Source organism: Triturus cristatus, chromosome 9 (assembly GCF_964204655.1).
Source record: "Triturus cristatus chromosome 9, aTriCri1.1, whole genome shotgun sequence".
In the NCBI taxonomy this organism is placed as follows: Eukaryota; Metazoa; Chordata; class Amphibia; order Caudata; family Salamandridae; genus Triturus; species Triturus cristatus.
In genome coordinates, this window is record NC_140592.1 from 933,840,222 (window position 1) to 933,857,285 (window position 17,064).

Here is a 17,064-nt window from a genome sequence, read left to right on the forward strand (position 1 = left end):
GGAGGGGAACTGACCTTCATGAGCCCAACTGGCGCTAGTCGCATTGATTACATTCTTGTGGACCTCAGGCTATGGCCGACTATAATGCATGCAAACTTCTTCAACCAGCTAGCCCGAAACTTCGTCGCCTAATTCCACCATTCCAGGTTAAAGCGGGGGAAAAACAATAAGGCAACCCCATGGTTCACACGAGAATGCAGGTCATTAAGGAGGTGCCTGGCCACAGCCATTAGACTTAGAAACATGCCAGTGGCGTGTGAACTAAGGAAACTATATCAATCATCCCTAGCAAGGGCTAAGCGCAACTGGGATGAGAGGAAGTGGAGAGAACTATGGGAGGCTTGTTCTCAACTTGACCTTAGCAAATTTTGGGCTCTTGTGGGAAGAAGAAACCACGAAAAACAGCCTCCCTTAGCCGATAACATCACGGCTTAATATCTGGCTAGGGCACTTCAGTGCTCTGTACACAGACACTCATTGCCCTGTTACAGGGCCAATTCCCTCTGACATCTCCCAGCATACAACAAGGCTTTATTTCACTAACAAAGAAATCATGGCCTCTATAGAGGCCATTGTACCTGCCAAGGCGGTTGGGACAGACGGGATCCCAGCGGACCTCTTCCGTCTTGACAAGTTGAAGTGGTCAGAATACACAACAGTGCTCTCAAATGACATCGCCAGGGGAAGCCCAATCCCACAATCTTGGAAAGGAGCTGAGGTAAAACCCATCTTCAAAAAGGGCGACAGGAGCAACCCATCTAACTACCTGCCCATCAGTTTGATCTATTGCATCCAAAAAGTATTCTGCCATTCCCTTCTAGTGATCATACAGGACTGGATGGCCGAGAACCATATCTTGTCCCCGTTCCAAGCAGGGTTTTGCCAAATCAACGGAAACTACCAACCAGGTCCAATGGTTCTTTCTCCTCTACTGGAAGGTGGTTACATTAGGCAAGGGGAGTCTATAGCGTTTATAGACCTGAAGTCTAAACTTGACCTCATGCCTAGAAACAAGCTCTGGCAACTGCTGAAGGAGCTGGGGATGCCCTCAGAAATCCTGACGCTACTTGAACGCCTCCACGAAGATAATTATACCAGAGTGAGATGGGGTGGCCAGGGCTAAGTCACTGATCCCATAAAAATCAGTAGGGGGGCCCAACAGAGCTGAATTTTGACCCCAACTCTATTTTTCCTCCATAGTAACGATGTGGTTGACTTTTTAGCTGCAACACCAGCGGACGGCCCACCTTAGGGAACAAGAAAATTTCGACCCTAAGTTTTGCAGATGATACTTTACTTGTCTCCAAAACACCGATGGGGCTCCAAACTCTACTCAATCGATTTAAGATCTTTTGTGATGAGAGGAGCCTCAAAATAGAACACCTCTAAACCCAAATTGATGTTGTTAAATCCATATAAAACATTTAAGGGGCGTTTACTTCTGGATGGTACACCTCTCAAGAGAGGGAGTTGCTTTGATTGCCTGGGTATTAGATTGTCCGACTGCATGGTCTAGAAACAACATCTAAACAAGGCCTACCTCAAGTTCACACAGGTAACAGGGGCCATAAGGAAGGAACACTGCTGCTCCCATACAAAAACGGTTGCCCCGCCCTTGAAATATATAAAATTAAGGCTGAAGGCAGCGCCCTTTATGGGGCCGATATGTGGGGCTTTGAGAAATTGAGCGATTTGACAACGACCAAGAACAGGTTCCTTAGGAACTTGGTGTCCCTCCCATAAAGCACATCACTCTGCCCACTTAAACTTAACATGGGAATAAAACCTGTTAAAGATTTAGTAAAACTCTGCTCGTTCTTATTCTGGCAGAGGATAGCAATCACTCCAGAACTGTCCCCGTACGCTCCAGCCTTAGAAGAAGTCTGCACTTTAGATACATCCAATAAAATAGGCTGGATTAGAAACATCAGAAATGCCTTCAACATCATCCGGGTACAGGGGGTAGCACTAGCATCTTAGAACTCCCCACCATGAAACAAATCAAAACACTGTATTGGCAGGGGGTAGCGCATAATGAAACATGGGGCATCAGGTGGAGTAGATTAACCGGGGAATTTATAGACTTCAAATCGACGCACACCTTGGAAGAATATTTTGATCTTATCCATAAACAATTAAGGGACAGTGGTCTCCCTCTGAACACATTCACAAGCTCCTGGACAGGCAACGCTGCGGCGACCCAAGGCTGCCCTTGTTGCCTTGCCCCAATTGAATCAATTGGTCATAATTTCTTGGTTGTCCTGCATACTCTGGTCCTAGGGAAAAAATGGCTAACCCCCGTATGTAAACAGCTTGGAACCCGCAACCATGGGGCAGCGCTGCCCATACTAAAATCAGACGCTAGATCATTATTCGTGTGTGCAACTGAAAAGTTCCTTGGGCATATGTGGGCAATAAGAAGAAAGGCCAAGAGACCAGACCTGACCCCTCTCAATAGGACATAGAATGACATATCCTCGTTACATCCTCTGGGGGGGTGGAGGGAGTTAGCTTGACCTGTATGGAGTGTTGTCAAACTAGTACTTTTATGCTCTACTGTACCAGAGGAAGCACTGTACTACAGTTGCATGTATTCGATCTTAGTGCCATAGCCCTGAACACCTTAGTGCCTCTCTGTATCAGGTTCTACAAATTGATCAGTTGGTTCCTTTTTTTTTCTTTCATTAAGTACATTGCTGCATACTTTTCAGACATTTTAGATGGTCTGCTTTGCTTATGTATTTTTTCTGATTTTATTATGTATAATGATGGTTTTATAAGATTTTAGACCAACATTTTTTATTGGGCTGTACTTTTATGGTCTGATGACCGAATAAAGTGTATATAAAATGAAACAAATCTAGATTATCCTTGGAAGCAGGCATTGGTGCAAGAGCTGCAGAGTCAAATCAAAGCACTTTCTGAGGTGCTAACACAACTGCAGGAAAGAGCAGAGGATACTGATAGTCTCTCTCAGTGGAACTATATCTGCATCATAGGACTCCCTGAAATGTTAGAGGGCCAGAAAGCCAAGCAATGTTTGGAAATCTGGCTGAATGCAAATGTGTTTAATAATTCTCCTTCAACCTTCCATTGAATAGAGAGGGCGCACTGCATCCCAGGGTGTCCCCTCATTCCGTGAACCCCACTGAGAGCCATGGTGTATTTCAGGTCCATTATTACAGAGACTGAATAATGCAGGCAGAAAGACAACATGGATCTTGGTCTACTAAGGGCAGCAAAGTTACTTCTGGTAGGGTAAAGCAAAGCTGCATCAGGTAGGCATCAAGAATGACCGCGGATGGCTAATGATTGGACCAGCCTTGGGGCAGCTCTGTCATCATCGGAAGGCTCCAGATGGCGGCTTACTGATCGGCGACGAGATTCCACTCTCCCTTACCGTCCCTTTGCCCTCTAGGTCGCGAATAACTGTTTGCCCGAAGCTTGATCACCTGCAGCGTTAAGCTAGGTCGAAGGTGAGTGCCACGGCGCTGTTGGTCCGGTGGACCTGAGTTCCCGCCTGCAGTCTGCCGATCTGTGGGCAGCTCGCTGTCCCAGTCCTCGCTGCTGCCTCGCTGCCTCCCCCATGCTGGCTGTTTGCTTGGATGTGCTCCGCCTCGATTCCAACTTCTGGGACCCGAGAGTCCTTTCCAGGTATGGGGGTGTGGGAGCTACGCCCGGCGGATTGCTAACACCGATGCCCCTGTGGTTCTGAGCCTCTGCACGCCTCTTCACCCTCCAACCCGCCTTTGGTTTTGTGGCTGCGTCCTCCCTCTGACTCTTCGCACTTAAATACTGCTCTCTGGTTCTTAGTTATGGATTTTTGACTTTTGCTCATCCCGCCATTTTGTTGTTGACCACCGTCGATACCCACGACCTGGACCCGCCATCTTGTTTGACCTCTGTCCTTTACCCCTTTCCTCCGGTCTCCCCCTGACGATCCTCAAAGGTTTTTCTCCCTCTTTCTGGTCTGCCTTAACTCCATCCCCCCTCTGGTTCCCTCCTCTCCCCTCACGCTCTCTCAGAACACTACTCTTGTCCCCCTCTACCTTCTCTCCCCCCCTATGATTTTTCCACTCACTTTGTTAAAACCGTGCAACTAATGTTTTTAAATTATTGTACCTTGTAACCCGCTATTTCTGTTCCTTATGTTAAGCGCTCTGATACCTTGACTTTTGTGTTGAACGTTTTCTCATTTTGCTAGACTGCCTTTCCTCCATCCCCCCTCAGATTCCCTCCCCCCCTGTCACCTATTCTTAGACTCATATTCTTGTCCCCCCTTTCCTTCTCTGCCTCTTATGATTTGTCATTTACTTTGAAATTTATGTGAAAAAATGTTTAAATGACTGTACCTGTAACTCGCTGTTGTTCCTTATGTAAAGCGCACTGATACCTCTGGGTCTAGCCAGCGCTATATAAAACTCAATAAACAAACAAACAAACTTGTTATTCCCAAAGAAGCTCTGAGTGAGAAAGGGCTCATTACCCGGGCACAGCTTCCATTGGGACAATGAGCACGGGTCCCACAGAAACCATACTATACCAGGCTGATAAGCCCTAACTAGGGTGAAACTGGTCCTACGTTACTTGTGTTCCAGTTCAGGGAGGACCTGGCCTGGCAGTTCGTGCTCCCAAAGTTTCCATTGGAGCAGGATCAAGAATTACTTGCATATGACTGGGTCCAAACTGAGGTGACATGATGTGCAGAAATAACGATGGACTGGGATGCGGATTGAGGAATTACTAGTGGTTGAGATTAATTCAAGCATTCCATCCATCACTTTTTTGTATACTTTAGTGTATTGCTTTGAAATGGCACAGGATGTATCTCTGCCTGAAACATATAGTATGTTTACAAGTGCCTCACCTGTTGGAATCAGATCTTTTTGAGCTGAGGTATAGATGGGGTATATATGTGGTGGGCACAAGTTAATCCTCGTGTGCAAGAGGGACTTTGATATGTGTGGTCCCTTGGGTCCTGATGATAAAAACACAGTGATACAGGGTAGGATGGAAGTAGTCCCCTTGGTCTTAGCAAGTCTGTATGCCCCAAATGCTGGGCAGATCCAGTTCCATGTGTCTTTGATCCCTTTGTGGTTGCATACAGTGATTGGATGGGCTTATAGGGAGGAGATATAATTTGGTTTAAACTGTGACCACAATAGATCCTCTACCCCCTTGTGAGGCACACAGAGTGTATCCGTGCCAGAAAGATTCAATGGTTGAGACATCATTGACAATAGATGGATATTTAGTGGGAATTGCTTCCTATTGGGATGGGAATGCTCCTTTTACTCCTATCTACATGATTTATATACGAGGATAGACATTTTTCTAGGATCAAGTGGGATTGAGAGACTGGAGTGGGATGCGCAGTATCTAGCCCGGACTGAATTCAATCATCATTTGTTAAGAGTTGTTATTGCAATGGTGGCGAGGCTCTACAGGCAGTACCATTATGGCTCTGCAACCTAAAAAACTGCTTCTGCTTCGTGTGACGTTTCGAACAGCGATGGCAGAACAAATTGATTTGTATTGGAAAGCAAATCTTGGAACCTCTACCAGTGCTCAAATAGAATGGGATGCGTTTAAGATTGTGATGCAGGAGGTAGGCATCAGGTAACTTATGGTGTACAGATGACGTTGGCTAGAGAGATAAGGGACATGGAGACTAAGATACATGATCTGAGGTGTAGGGTTGCCTTTAATCAACACTATAGGAGTGAACTAGCTTAGGCCCATTTGTGGTACTCTACTCTGTTTGAGAGATTAAGAGATGACAAGTACAGAGGCTAACTGGCCAGATGTCATCAGGAGGGTAACAGATAAGGGACGCTGTTGAGGCAGGCATTCCCTTTTTGGTTGCTGCTCTCCCCCTCCCCCCAAGACCACTAGAAAACTGATATGTGAAACGTGCTCAGAGATGGATGAAAAATAAAATCTGACCTCACAGACCGAGATAAAGTTGGTCTTTGCCCACTATTGTCATACATTATATTATCTCTCACCTCCCCCCTCATATGGTTTGACACCGGTAAGATCTAGTTCAGAAAGGGAATGACTGTCTCACTGGGCACAGAGCTATACCAAAGTTACCAGTAAATAGCTGCTCATTTTCCTGGTACACTTAAAATCCCTAGATATATAACCGTTCCAGGCTTACATTGTAACTGAAGGTCCGACAAAGGACTTTTTCCCAAAGGGATACTCTCACAAAGCGAAAACAGACAATAATTCCCTGAGTTAACATTCCGGCTATACACATGAAAAGTGGGACAGAACCTGCATAACTGCCAACATAGTATTGATCAGGTCACTTAGAAATAATAAAGTATCCTAAGCATAAAGTGAAATAATTTGCAACCCGCCTGGGATCGGTATAGCCCAATTGTGGATCCTAGTATGCCTCTAGGTGTTGCATTGCCAATGAGAAAAGGAGAGGGAACAAAGGACAGCCCTGACTGGCACCTCTGATCTAGGTCCTTGCTGGGAACCCACCCGGCCCTTGCAAAGCCTCATCTAGGGTAGTGAGGATAACAGATAAATCCATTTCAGCATATTTTCTCGGAAGCCCATCTTCTCGAGGACAGCTAATAAATATGGCCTCAACACAGTATTGAAAGCCTTCTCTATGTCAGTGCGTACTGAAAAAAGAATTTAGGAGTTTTGCACTATCAGGAAATGTAAAACCCAAAAGTACAATGCACACTGTCCTTTGGGCTACCTAAGGCCTACCTTAGAGGCCACTTATTTGTCTTAGAAGCAGAGTTTTAGGATTGGGAAGGGGGTTATTTTGCCAGTCGAATTGGCAGTTTAAAACTTCATTGAGGCTGTAATCGCAGACTTGGGAAGTGAATTAAGAGGCTGCCTAAGTGGGTAGCACAGTAAGTGCTTCAGGGCCACTAGTAGCATTTACAGGCCCTGTGTATATGGTATGCCACTTTAATATGGACTTGTAAGTAAATTAAATATGGCAAGCAGGTGTAAGCCAATTGTACCATGTTTACTTTTGGGTTTTACATTTCCTGATAGTGCAAAACTCCTAAATTCTTTTTTCAGTACGTTGAGCCATATCTCTCCATTAGGAGAACAGTGGGGTATTACATTTAACAGGTGCTAACGTTTGATTGAGTCGGGTAACATTTCATGTCTGGTGCCTGAACAATTGTAATTTAAAAGCCTCTGTCATGGTAAAGTTGCATTTTAAAGTACAATTTTGAAAATGCCACTTTTAGAAAGTTGAACAAACAATGATAGAACGCAGCAAGGATGCACTCAATATACTAATTCAAACACTTATCAATAATAAACAAACTTTAAAAACAGTATATAATGATAGTGTGTGCACCAGATAAGGGGCTCTGCAGGCCGCCTAATTCAAACAAAGAAAGTTAAATACCTGGAGGTGTATCCAGGTTGATCCAGTGCACTACAATGGGGTCACCAGTATGGTGTACCAAAAGTAATCACAAAATTAATAGAACAATACTCAATCTGATGCAGTGTCACAAACAATAATCAATAATCAAAACAGTATATCAATGTATCCAGAAGTTCCAAAGAATCTCCAAAGACAGGAATACGTCGGGATCTGTTTTAATTCAGAGTCCTCATAAATGAAATCCAAAGGTACACAAAAGGAATGGCTTGTATTCAGCATACGATAACAAAACTTCATAAATCCCAATGCATTTCGGGCTTAAAGTAGGCCCTTCATCAGGGAATCTGTAACATGTAAATAAATAAATTATACATTCCAAGTATCTAATAGCTGTCACAAATAGAGTAAAGACTGACATATAGGCTCAAGCAGTCAGACAAATGAAACTGAATAAGATAACAGAAAAGCACTGCCTTTACGAAACCATGCTCAATGGAGTCTTTAAAGAAATCCAACTAGAGGCACTCATGAAGTGAAAATGACATGCGGACTCCAGGCACAAAGAGAAAAAGAAGAAAAAGAAGAAAATACCCAGTGCCCCCAAAAAACCACTGGTCGTGCTCAGTGATGCCAAAAGAACTGCAACTAAAGGACTCAAACCTCGAAAGAAATAGATAAAAAAATATAGCCCAGTGAAGTGGAAAACTAATAGTGCTCAGTGAAAAACACATACATTGATATACTGTTTTGATTATTGATTATTGTTTGTGACACTGTATCAGATTGAGTTTTGTTCTATTAATTTTGTGATTACTTTTGGTACACCATACTGGTGACCCCATTGTAGTGCACCGGATCAACCTGGATACACCTCCAGGTATTTAACTTTTAGAAAGTTTGCATTTTCCTGCCCTAGCCATTTGGTACCTGCAGCCTGTTTGTGAGTCACATGACAGGGTGTAGTTGGCTGTTGGGCCAGACAGCCACACAATAGAGGGATTTAGTGTGACTGGATGGGCCATCACTGGCAGGATAGAGGGGCTTTGTTTGGTCAAAGTACATTTTAGTTACATCACTGCTCACTTTGACACATCCATTATGCGAGGTGGCTTTGGAATTCTGGTGTTACTGTTCTGCTTTGCAACATTTCTTACCAATATTAGTGTGTACATCTAGGTCTTGGATTTTATTCTGGCACTGGGGCTTGTAAGTATTCAGGTTAGGTTGCTAATGACTCACTGTGGTAATCTGAGTTTGTTCTATTTTATGAACTATCTGCCTTCCATTCGCCATCTTCCTTTTTCAGCCATGATCTCCTTTGTTGTAGACATTTGAAAAACTGAAATGGAAAGTCTGCACCACCCAGGTAGTGGACTTTTGATCCAGCATGACACCATGGTTGGATACTCCAAGCACCATGCATCAAGTATACACTTTTGCAAAATAGTATGCAGAGTTATCATTGTTACTAGTTCCATTCTAAACTTGCTGTACTTTTCAGCCTGCTTCAATGATTCCAATCTTCTTATGTGGTGCATCACCGTCAAAATGAACGAAACACAGTGGCCCCTATCATCTAGGTCCTTAAGACACTTGTCCAGGGATACAGGTGGTATTGACCTCACTTGCATGGTTTTCAGGGACTCCAGCTACATTTACCATTACCCCCTACCTGTGGAGACTCTAACAAGTTTTGATTTGACACATTTTCACATTTCACACAAGTGAAGGAAGATCAACACGTCTGAATAAGCCTTGTGCTGTTTGTAATTCTCTGACAATGACTTCATGCTTTATGTAAGTCGTTTTCCGAAATGTGTGATATATTATGATGGGGGTGTTTTTATGAAGTTTCTACTACAGAATCTCTAAGTATGACATCTCCAGGGGTCTCAGAATGAACTGAACACTTGACGCTGGAACCAAACACTGCCTTCTTGAAGACTCAGTTTCTCATTTTTGTTGTCTGGTGAAGTATAGTTGGTGGGTATGGTGGGCATGCACACATTTCAAAGGTTCTTAGCACAAAAGCACATTGCGTATCTTTTCGAAAGTGCAGCTTATAACATGAGTACAACTGTTGTTATTAATTATAGTAAATCGTTTGCAAATGCTTTATCTAAATTACAATATAGTATGTTCTTGATTAAAAACAAAGATGTTGACTTGTTCATTCAACTATACATTTTGATTATTGTTGAAAGCAACAGGCTTTTACGTGATTCACAAAGATTTTGCTATGAGTAGGTGTGCCTTGCTTTTGTAGTAATCGTAGACTGCTCCTGAATTTCAGTACTAGGCCAGGAGTACTCCGGGTTTACTCTTGGAATTCATGAGTAAGCTAGGAGCAGTTAAGAAGTGAAAGCCAAATCTTTGTGGCTTGGGCCCAGGAAAAAGTAAAACATTTATTATTGCAGAAGAAACTGAAATATAGCAGACAACTACCTTCCTCCATGCAATAAGTGGATTGAATTAGCATTTAAGAAGACAATGGGGGTATTAATGTAATGTCCCTAATGACACGGGTCAGTGATAATAGGCCGGATAATTAATACCAATTATCGAAACCTCAACAGAAAAATACATAAATGCAACAGGATCATCATTTTGCTTGAGGGAGCATCTAAACCAGATTAATGACCCGTACATTTTTAGGAAACACTTTGACAGGTGCATCTTACCATCCAAACCAAGATGTAAGAAAATATACCGATCCACAGAATAGACACTAGAAATGTCACCAGGAACAGATTGTCCCTTCGAGGTTTGCTGAAGTTGGGAATGGTGAGATAAAAGACGCATGTTATGGGCCAGGTGAAAGCCCATTTACACTTGTTCAAGCAGGTGTCTAAGGAAAGATGAGCAGAGAAAACATATTAACCGCACATGAAACAATAGTGTCTTGTAGCCTAACAAAAACATCAGCCATGTATGTACTTATAGGCGTATGATGGTGACCCCATCCCATTCAATGTAGGTCCTAATACTTGATGAAATAGTTTAATTCAGGACCATAGGTATCCTTGTTCTTCTTTGGATTCATTTTCTGGTTTGTGTGCATTTAGTGAGCTGCTTTACAGAAAGTCCATATCGAGTCCAGCTGCATCACCAAACTGGTACTTGGGGCCAGATGTATGAAATTGAGTGTTTGCGATTACCTAATAGTGAATTTTAGCGATTCGCTATTAGAAAATCGCAAACTGCGATGTACAACAGTGCATTTGACACTGTTACTGATTTGCAGTGGGTCGCAAATGGAGCAACCTCATCAATATTCGTGAGGCAGGTTGCAATTTGTGACAATTGTGAATGGCTTCAATCAAAGGGATGGTGGCCTGCTGGGGTCACAGACCACCATGTCTCTGATTGCTTTTAAATAAAGCAATTTTTTTTTTTTGTTAAGTAGACCGTTTTCCTTAAAGGAAAATGGGATGCATTAAAAAAATAATAACGAAAAGCTACCTTTTCATTCTGCTCTTAGAAAGATGTTGGCACCCACATTCACAGAGGGTTACCACCAACTTGAAATTGACGCTAACTGCGAATGTTTTGCGACCTCCTTTCCAATTGCAAAACATTCATACATACCAGTGCTATTCGGTATCAGGAAGGGATGCCCTAAACATGCCCCTTCCTAATACCGAATTGCAAATACAAAATGCAATTCGGTAACAAGTTACCGAGTAGCATTTAGCCTTCTGTACATGGCAAAATACATTTTACCAGACGCAAATAGCCTGATGGGCTGTTAGTGACCAGTAAAATGCTTTGTACATCTGGCCCTTGGTACCTAATAATGTCTACCGGTGTTAGACAACACATATTTAACCTATAGATCCCCTTGCCTTTGACCCAATTCCAGCCCTGACATTGAAAATAGCTTTGGGTGCTAGTTACTGGAGGATCATGCCAACTTCAATATTGTTCATGTTCTACTTTAAATAGCAAAGCAAACACAAGGAGATGATGGACGGAGTGCTGAAACTTTTAAAAAAATCACCCCAGTCACAGATCTGGGTTGAATCCATCATCATTCTTTAGCTCACTTTGCCACCCCAGTTCAGACACAGCCATATGCAAATAAAATCTTGACCCTGTGCCTCATGGGAACAGTCCAGCCTGAACTGCCAAGCCATGTCTTCCTTGGACCGGGAACAAGCATCCTGGGACCGGTTTCGGGCTAACAACCCTTTTCAGCCAGGCTAACTTGAATCCAGTTATAAGGTAAACAGTGGTTCCGTTGGGTGAAAAAATTACTTTACACATTGGGCATAATCAAGCGTTATTCAGAAAATATACAATATTCTATTGAAAGCAACACACAAGACAGTTCATATGTCAATTCTTTATATATCAATTACATCATTCGTATATGTATGCTTCAGTATTTCATGAAAGGCCGTCAAGCAATAGTGTAATAATACAAGTGACACAGTGAATAATAAGTGCTCGGTGACAGTGTGCGTGATATGTACAGTAGTTTAAAATCGAGAATATTCGAAAGTGGCCAGGGGGTTCAATAGTAAGGCTGCGTAATGGAAGAGTTCCTTTTTTGGCGCAGATTCTATGCAAAGGTCCACATAATAGTCGACATTTCAACCCTAGTACTGCACTCTTGATAGGTCAGTGCGGGTCTTCATCAGGACTTGGATAACCGGTGACGGCCTGTGATTGACAAAAGGACTAGGTCAGGTGTGTTGGCATCAGTGAAAGAACCTAAGTACTAAGGGTGGCAAGTAACTCACCTTAGTATGATTGAAATAGAATTCAAAATAGTCTGGGCCTATGGAGTTGGTAAACATCCAGCTTGAATCTCAGGATGGGTTTGCAGTTAGTTATTCTGTGTTGGTGAAGGGCCTGTAAATAATTCATTCAGGATCAATTAAATTCATTATCTCCCAAAATGGGGGGGGGGGGAAACACGATCAAAGTGAGAAGGGAGCCTGACTTGCTCACCTATGTAGTATGCGAGAGCAATTGAATCACTGGTCCCGTAGCATTCGGGGCTCCACAGTTGTATCTAAAATAGGTTGCATCTAGAAAATAATAAATAAATAAAGAACGGGACGTTAGAATAATCAAAGTAAATACCCACTGCAACGCGGCCGATTAATGGGTCGAATATTGCAGGGTAGGTGCTCACCTAATGTTGTGCAAAGTGCTGTCTAGAATCCAAGCGCTTCTAATCCCTTAGTGTGGGTAGTAGGCAATAGTGGCTCTTCATCCGAAATTAACTGTAAAGAAGCAATAATCAGGTTGAAAAACCCAAAGAGCCTTATAGGGGCAAGGACTAAGAATATACGGGCGCCTAGGGAATTCTCAATTACCTCATTCGGAAGATCGGGCGGCAGGCCAAAGGTCCTGGCTCGTCTGATTGAATCGGCAGCAGCGTCCGGAGTGAGTCTGCATAAAAAGCCGAGAATAACGTGCGCGTGTACGCCAAACGCCGTGGGTTGCTAGGCAACGGGTGGCGCTGGCGCCAACGAACGTGACTAATCGTCATGTGTTACCAAGGTAGCAAGGTAAACAAATACGTCACATGAGAAAATTCGGCTTCGTGGCGCAGGTGCCAACGAACGTGACTAATCGTCATGTGTTACCAAGTAAACCAATTCGTCACATGAGAATTCGGCTACGTGGACACTCATGCACCAATTGCAGAGTATCGAGGCACAGAGTGACTGTTGGCAATTGTTAACCTGTGGAGTACAATAGTGCACGCATTCTAATGTATAAAGAGCTCCATGCCATGCAAGAAGGCGCCGTACTCTGAACGGTCAGCATAAACATTTGAGGCACAGATTCAAGTCTCCATGCATGGTTCACAGTGTGCTCGAGTAAGTTGCCGAGGTACAAGTAACATGATCTCATCGACACCAGTAATTCGTGCTACATGGTACGGTTCACAACAGTAATTCATATAACATAGAGTCATACATTCATGTGAGCAATTAGAAATTACAATGATGTGCTCTAAAGTTAGAAAATGCAGGTTATAACATAAGTGAGGGATTCAGACAGTTCTATGTTTTAGACAAAAAACTAGTGTATACTGATTTGGGTCTGACTGAGCATAGGGGGCTGATTAGAGTAGGCCCATTTGTTTCGAGATCTCCTCCATCTCGTTCAACCCATTCTGGACTGAATTAGGCAAATGGATCCATCTACACTCCTTGTCGTTCAGTATCCTCACAATCGACCCACCTCTGGTACTAGGGATGATTTTTTCCAGTACCCACCATGTGATGTTGTTGGGAGAGTGATTGTGTGATGCAAAATGTTCAACCATAGGTGCCCCGTGTACCTTACATCTTATCCTACTCATGTGCTGCAAAATTCTGACTTTCACTTTCTGAGTCGTTTGTCCCACATATGTGAGTCCACAGGGACATAGGATGGCATATATAACATTCATACTGTTGCAATTGGTAAACTGGGAAAGTTTGTATGTTCTACCAGTGTGTGTAAATGTGGTTCCTTCATAACATAAGTCGCATGCCTTGCATTGCCGACATTTGTGGTGTCCAGATACAGGTGCCAGCCCCAGGAGATCCCTAAGGTCAGGTTGTTTGGGTGTGTCCAAGTATGCATTCACCACCGAGTCCTTAATGTTTTTGCCTCTTTTGAAGGCAAATGTGGGATCCTGCGATATCTGTAGTTCACTCGCGACTAGGTTCCAATATTTCTTCACAACTTTCTTTATTTCATTGCTTTTAGTGTTGAATGTTGTCACACAGACTATTTTGTCTGTCTCCAATTGTTTTGGGTTGATCTCTAACAATTGTTCCCGGGGGCAATACCATGCCCGTTTCTTTGCCCGCTTGAGTAGACCTGTAGGGTAACCTCTCTCTCTGAGTCTGGACACTAATATTTCAGATTCCCTGAAATAGTCTGTCCTTCTTGTGCAGTTCCTCCTCAGTCTGAGGAATTGGCCATACGGGAGATTGTCTCGCAGGCTGCGTGGATGATGGGACTGGTATTTAAGTAATGAGTTTCTTTCCATGGGTTTACGATACAGATCACAGTATAGCAGATTATCTTGTGAACGGAATGTTAAGTCCAGAAAATCAATTGCTTCGTTGTTACATGTCATTGTAAACTGGATGTCGGTTGATCTCGCATTCAGCCAGGTGAAGAAATTATTGAGTTCGCTGTTGTTCCCAGACCAGATCATAATGATGTCGTCTATATAACGCCTCCACACTGAGATGGCATTCAAGTGTGGGTTGTCCAGACTATACAGATGCTCCTCCTCGTAGTGGTCCATGTACAGATTAGCTAGACTCGGGGCATATGTAGCACCCATGGCTACGCCTTTGCACTGGTAATAGAATTGTTTTTTGAAGGTGAAATAATTCTTTTTCATGGCAATATCCAGTAGAAAGATCACAAATTCGGTAGGAATCCAATGTGGTCTTGGTCTGGAGTCCAAAGTGCTTCTGATGACATCCAACGCAGCGTCTTGGGGAATTGAAGTGTACAAGGAGGACACATCTAGTGTGACCAAGAGTTGAGTGTGGGGATCAAATGCCTGACCTTCTAGTATTTGTATAACGTGCATTGTATCCCTTACGAATGATTTTGTTTTTGGTACGAAGGGTTGCAAAAAATAGTCTATGAATTGATTGAGTGGTTCCAGGATCGAACCACATCCCGAAACAATGGGTCTGCCAGGTGGTTTCTCCATTCGTTTGTGTATTTTAGGTAAAGTATAGATGGTAGGTATTCGAGGGTCTTTGCTGTTAAGGAAATCATATTCATGCTGGCTCAGGAATCCTTTAGAGAGACCTCCTTTGGTCACTTTTTCTATCATGGATTTCAGAAGCGGCGTGGGGTTATGCGGGGTTGGTTGGTAACTATCCTCCATTCCGAGTTGACGTTCAAGCTCCTCCACATAGTCGTCTGTGTTTTGTAGTACCACTGCACCACCCTTGTCAGCTGACTTGATGACGATGGTTTTGTTGTCACTCAAGGAACGTAAGGCACATTTTTCTTCTTTGCTGATGTTGTATTTTATATACTTCCTTTCTGTCATAATTTGCATGGTTTCTTGGAGTACAATTTTCTCGTATGTAAGTATTTTATCACTCACCATGTGTGCCCCTGGGGTGAACGTTGAGATAGGTCTAAATCCTGTGGCAGCAGGCACAGGGTTGTAGGTATTCTTACTGAAATAGTACTTCAATCTGATTTTTCGAAAAAAGCGTTGTAGCTCAATTTTAATCTGGAATGAGTCAGGAATGACTGTGGGGACAAAGGAAAGTCCTTTGGAAAGCACATCCCTTTCAGCCTGAGACATAGTGTGGTTTGATAGGTTGATGATTGGATCAGATGAATTAGTGCTATTCTGATTCGTTATATCAATGATGTTGGTTTCATTCTGATTCGTTGTATCAATGATGTTGGTGTCAGGTAGATGAGGTATGGGTTGCAAGATTGTCCCTGATTGATCAAGGGACTGGACAACGGGTGTGTGAGACTCTACCATCTGTAAGTTTGCCTCCGTGTAGAGATTTCCCCGTGTGTTTCCGGTTGGTAGAACCAAACTCGTGATGTGCCTTGCTGAGTGTTCCCGCCTCTGTTCCATCCTCTCGGTCTCTCCCAGTTCTGAGCTCTCCCTCCGCCCCTGTTGTTTTGGCGGTAGCCCTCTCCTAAAAAACGTGAACCCTGGTTGGTTTGTGGGTTAGAAGAAGGTCCGTCAGATTCAGAATCTGAACCACTGCCGAAAGAAAAACAAAGAAGGGAGTAGAGAGGTACCACTCAACGAGTGGTGGAGGTGGATACTTCCTCCCAGTAAAGCGTACATAAACAAAAGGATCCACCCGCTCTTGATTTACTGTACCTGCGGGTGGATCCTTCTGAACCACTGCCTGCAGAGGAATTTGAGAAGGTGTAAAATCTTCTGGGGCCTTGTCGACTTCTATTGCTAAAGAAACCCTGGCTGTGTTGCTGGTAATAGTCGTCTGATAAATATGGATAAGTAATGTTTTTGTCGTAGTTCCTTATATCCTTAGATAACTTATCTAGCTTCCTATTCAGAGTGATGGTATTAAAGTCAGAGAGTGTCTTTTCAGCTCTTTCTAATGCCTCCCTGGCGTTGGTAAGGGAAGTGTCATCAATAAGTTCCTTTTTAAGGTCCGCTATTTCCTGTGTTAGTTTTTTTACGTATTCTAATGCTGTTTCTACCCCAAGGACCATCCAATGCCTAGAGCAATTGTTCGCTACGTAACTGAATCCTTCTCTGAATTTCGGGATATCTATAAATATAGCAGGTTCATTGCGTACTTGTAGGCCTTTGGGAATTATGTTAGACTGGAGGTATTTTGTCAATACATGCCCGTGAAGGCGTGCTCTGATTAGCTTCTTCTCCAATCTTTCAATCTTAGCCAATTTCTCATTCAGACTGGTGTCAGCTGACACTCTATCCGAACCTAGTAGAAAGCCAGAGGCTCCCTGGTCGTGTATCAATTTGGCTATATAGTCTTCACTATATGACAAGGTTTCTCTTTCAGACATACTACGACAGTACACAAAATAAACACAGATTGAAAATTAGTCCAAAAAACATTAAATGAGAGTAAAACCCTCGCAGGTAAAAACCTGCACAAATTGTAGTTAAACCAATAATGGGGTAACCCAGTATCCCTCAGAACCTGGGCAGTAAGTTATAAGGTAAACAGTGG

The 17,064-nt window shown here is 43.2% G+C and overlaps 1 protein-coding gene across 4 annotated transcripts in view; it reads right to left on the reverse strand.

Annotated features, from left to right (window-relative positions):
• The window catches only part of LOC146799096 (sodium/potassium/calcium exchanger 4-like), a 937,744-nt gene that overhangs the window by 64,980 nt on the left and 855,700 nt on the right, over window positions 1-17,064 (reverse strand). For all 4 annotated transcript variants that reach the window (XM_085628040.1, XM_085628039.1, XM_085628038.1 and 1 more), the window contains one exon: window positions 10,063-10,229. In XM_085628040.1, the coding sequence (XP_085484166.1) occupies window positions 10,063-10,229 (167 nt within the window). The remainder of the gene's footprint in view (window positions 1-10,062; window positions 10,230-17,064) is intronic.